Source organism: Penaeus vannamei, chromosome 12, assembly GCF_042767895.1.
Source record: "Penaeus vannamei isolate JL-2024 chromosome 12, ASM4276789v1, whole genome shotgun sequence".
Lineage (NCBI taxonomy): Eukaryota > Metazoa > Arthropoda > Malacostraca > Decapoda > Penaeidae > Penaeus > Penaeus vannamei.
Genome location: NC_091560.1, coordinates 6,978,840 through 6,983,839, shown reverse-complemented (window position 1 = coordinate 6,983,839; position 5,000 = coordinate 6,978,840). Strand labels below are relative to the sequence as shown.

General features: G+C 41.8%; 1 protein-coding gene across 7 annotated transcripts in view; it reads right to left on the bottom strand.

The window, feature by feature from the left end:
* Window positions 1-5,000, bottom strand: part of LOC113801041 (lysosomal alpha-glucosidase) — a 159,568-nt gene that overhangs the window by 97,103 nt on the left and 57,465 nt on the right. For all 7 annotated transcript variants that reach the window (XM_070127800.1, XM_070127803.1, XM_070127802.1 and 4 more), the window contains one exon: window positions 727-928. In XM_070127800.1, coding sequence (XP_069983901.1) covers window positions 727-928 — 202 coding nt within the window. The remainder of the gene's footprint in view (window positions 1-726; window positions 929-5,000) is intronic.

Genomic DNA, 5,000 nt, shown 5'->3' with positions numbered 1-5,000 from the left:
ATATATATATATATATATATATATATATATATATATATATATATATATGTATGTATGTATATATAAATATATATATATATATATATATATATATATATATATATATATATATATATATATATATATATATATATATATTTGTGTCGGGTTTTATATACATATATACATATGCATATATATGCATGTGTGTGTATACATATATACATATATACATATATATATACACATATGTTTATATATATATATATATACATATATATATATATATATATATATATATATATATATATATGTGTGTGTGTGTGTGTGTGTGTGTGTGTGTGTGTGTGTGTGTGTGTGTGTGTGTGTGTGTGTGTGTGTGTGTGTGTGTGTGTGTGTGTGTGGACACATGTATATATATATATATATATATATATATATATATATATATATATATATATATATATATATATATATAAAACCCGATAGAAGAATCAATATATGTATATATATATACATATAAATATACATGTATATAATAAATATATATCTATTATATTCACTAACTTATGCAGTAATATATAATCACAACTGATTATATATTATATATTATATATATGTAGTAATATATAATCACAAATGATTATAACGAAGCAAATCATGAATACTCCGTCTTGAAAAATTTAAGAAAAAAAATATTAAAAAAGGAAAAAAATACTCGGGAAAACACATCCATTATGGCCTCACCGCTGGACCCATTAGTGCTGCCACAAACAGGTACCCCCACTAATGGCACTCCATAAAGCCCCATCTCCAGCATTTGCACCAGACTCTTGCGCTGTGCCACGAAGTCAGCTGGGTACTGCCCGCCGAAGTGCCCGCCGAGAGTGCCACTGCCGGGGTGAGTCGAGAGGCTGGTCACCAGGAAGCGCTTGTAGGGGTTCAGGTCCTGCGGGCGGAGAGGGGGGAGGGTGAGAAGGGGGTGGGGGGAGGTCATTAAGGTGTATGTGAGAAGGGGGTGAAGTAATAACGGTGTAGAAGGTGAGAAGGGGGGTTGGTAATTAAGGTGTAGAAGGTGAGAAAGGGTGGGGAGGTCATTAAGGTGTAGGTGAGAAGGGGGGTAGGTAATTTAGGTGTAGAAGGTGAGAAGGGGGTGGGGGAGGTCATTAAGGTGTAGGTGAGAAGGGGGGGGAGGTCATTAAGGTGTAGGTGAGAAGGGGGGGAGGTCATTAAGGTGTAGGTGAGAAGGGGGTGAAGTAATAAAGGTGTAGAAGGTGAGATGGGGTGTAGGTAATTAAGGTGTAGGTGAGAAGGGGGTAGGTAATTTAGGTGTAGAAGGTGAGATGTGGATGAGGTGTAGAAGGTGGGGTTAAGAGTTACGAGTGGTGGGGGGGGGGTTGTTTTAAATTGATGGGGGTAATGTTTATTCCCCGAATTATTGAGCTTCAGGATGCCCATGAAACGAAGCAACCGGCGTGGTTTTACATTATCTGACCCCGACTCGTTCAGGAGCTGCTGACTTTCGTATCAATCAGCTGATTACAATCCATTACTGCCGTGAAACTTCGACTATTTATTTCTCCGGTGAAAATATATTGACTAAATATCGTAATGGATACTGTCTTTTTTTCTTTTCTTTTCTTTTATGTTGACAGTCTTGATAAGATGTCACGTGACTCAGTAAAGAACCAGGTCATATTAGCTTTCTAGAATACTTTTGCCAAAACGAATCAAACTTTTCATGTACCTGAAAGCGTTTTCATGTGATATACGATATTGCTGAAATATATCTAGAAATATGTTAGTGTGTGTTGGAATATATGTAGAAATATGTTAGTGTGTTTTGGAATATATTTAAAACTATTATAGTGTGTGTTGGAATATATGAGTGATTGTCAAAATATGGCAACGATAGTTAAAGTATATAAGAAAATAATATTCAATTATGAAATTTAATAGACACACGACATAATTAACCTGAAAACGTTTTTAGCATTTGCTGCTCTAAACACAATTACGTGATTTTTTTGTTCTTTCAAGAAATTGCTAGATTCACAAAGGACAAAGAAAAATCCTACAGAACAAACGAGCCCAAAGCTGAACCTATAATGAATTCGTAGTGTGTGTCATACGTTATATAAACACATTCTAATACGGAACTTGGATCGGCTTCCCACCACCCTCACTTGTTGCAGAAAAAAAATCCGATAATATCGCTGAAACTGCCAAGCAACAGCCCGTCCAAGGATGACATTTGCAACAAAAGGATTCGGAAGGGATTGGATTATATGCTAATCTTTTAGGATATTGAGAATCAGTTGTGCGGCGAGATTCGTGATTCGCGACATCGTGAGGTTATTAAAAGGTGATTTGTGATGACGTATTAAAGGTGTTAATTAAAGGGTTATGATCTGAGAGGCTGCTTTGTACTTCTGAGGGTTGTAGGGATGTAGTGCGCATATTGAGCATACAAATACAAACACAGTTACGAACGCATTATGCGTCTCTCCCTCTCCCCCATTCTTTATTTACCTTTCTCTCTCTATCTATCTAATTATATATCTATTTATCTATCTATCTGTGTCGATCTCTCTCTCCATCTATATCTATCTCTATCTCAGTCTCAATCTCAATCTCAATCTTTGTCTCTGTCTCAGTCTCTATCTCTATCTCCAACTCCCTCTCCCCTTCCCTCTCCCTCTCCCTCTCCCTCTCCCTTTCCCTTTCCCTTTCCCTCTCTCCCTCTCCCTCTCCCATTCCTTCTCTCTCTCCCTCCCCCTCTCCCTCTCCCATTCCCTCTCCCTCTCCCTCTCCCTATCCCTCTCCCTCTCCCTCTCCCTCTCCTCTCTCTCTCTCCCTATCCCTCTCCCTTATTTTGTCTTTCATAGTTTTAATGACCTTATACCATTACCCCACCATAGGGCTCCTATAAATACAAAACTCAGCTGTTTTTTGTCGGTGTCCACGTGACCTGTGCGCCGACCGAGATGACAATGATATACTGTCTCCAGAGCAAGCAGTTCTGACTCTTACCGTCACTCTCGTTGATTACTCCATAACCATATGTAACCTTATACCTTGTATAAATTCAAAATGCTGTCTAGGAACTGCACTATCTATGTCACTGCTTTTGTAATCATTATTATTGTCGATACTTTAGTTATCAGCTGTTCACCAATATTCTACCGACATGCTTATTTATCACAAAACTTTTGGTTGTACAAATATATCCAATATCCTCGCCCAACCGTGAACCTTTGGCCGCAGGAACTTTATAAGAGTCATACACCGAATTGCCTGCATGGACATTCTTACGAAAGATTGATGTTTTCCAGTTCGTTGTATTTAGTTACATTCCGTCCAGTATCGGACCAACTCGAGATTCCTAGCAATTTCGGAGCATGTCAGAACGCCCCGCTCCTCCCACAGTAATTAAGTATAGAATCCGTGACAACTTGAACTCCAACACCACAAGGAATTAAACCAGTGCCTTCCAAGTGGGGACACGTCCTCCCCACAGTATTCCATTGGTGGCAAAGTGGAATAACGCACCACACGAAGCCCTCCGAAGATAATTCATCAACTTCTGCCATACCCAGACTTCATCTAACGAGTTCCGACATCATCCACGAAACTAATCTTCCTGGATGTAGTTCACCATCAAACCGAGTGCTGAGCTGACATCGCTCCTCCCTCAGCGCACAGTACTTCAACATCTTCAACATTTGCTGCAGTCACCTGATGCTTGCAACATCAATCAACACTGCCATGCTAGTACCTCAAAGCGAGTTCCTTTATCCTCGCTGTTCTCATTTGTTTGGGAAATCCCCTGTGAAGTGAAGTATCTGGTTTCCTCTTGCTCTCGCGCACACTTGTGTTCCTCCCCGCATAGAAAATGAGAACTCCCCTCAGTTGGCATCTGTCTCCCCTCACTCAGAGTGCGCTTGACTCATGTCCTACATTTAGCCAAATTTTGCTTCATTTTCCTGCTTTTTGCATGCTTTCAGTAATTCTCTGTCTTCCTGTAATTTTGCACATGGATTGTAACATATCATTTTCATGGAGAATCATTCCCGTACTTTGCATGGCCCTGTAAAATCGTGATTCCCTTCATTATATTCTGCAATATCGATTGTTCATTACTGGCTTTCTATCACTCAGGCGAATGTTGCAATTGACACTATTCAGAATACTTGATACTTTGCTTCCAGTCATTGCCTAATCACTTTGAGTTCGTGTTGATATTGTAACTCTCTAAGATATGGCTTTAGGTCTTCTGTCGCCAAGACGTGGTACTGTTATTCCCGTCTGTTGTCCTCAGAGCCAGACGCCCGTCCTGAGGCGCCACTGCCGACCTTGACTCCCGGATCACCCCGTCGCTGCCCTCGTCGCACCAAGTCTCGCTCTCCCCGTTAACGAGCCCTATCAACTCAAGGACGTCCTCGCTATAGCATCACCTGCCGACGTCCTCCTGTCCTCTGCTGTACGTCGCTGCAACTCCGATTGTGTCCTCCGTATCACCCGCTGTTGACCGCCGCCTGACGCCCCCACCGGATCTCGCTGCAGCTCCGGTCGTGTCCTCCGCCTCGTCTGCTGTTGACCGCCTCCTGACGCCCCCACCGGATCTCGCCTCCCTCCCTACACCTACTGCCCTGCGATGGTGACCCTGGCAAGAATAGTCCCTCCTTGCCTGTCAAATTTCGTGACGCCATCAGCATGTTGCTCTTCCTCTCCCGAGATGACGAGCCCTTCCTGTCGACGACGTGATCTTCCGAGACCTCGTCCTCAAGATCCTCCCCGCTCAGTCCTCGTCTCGTAGCCAACAATCCGATCTTAAGGTATCTTCTAAACCGGCGTGCGTGTCATTTACAGCTGACACGGAGCTTGACAAGTTAAGTGTGTCTTCCAGCGATCCTGTGGAACGACTGACAAGTGCCTCCCAATAGGAGACTTATCCCTCCTCACATCATTACATTTATTTTTCTCTCTTCCATTCATTCACTTTCCTGCGCTGTCCTACT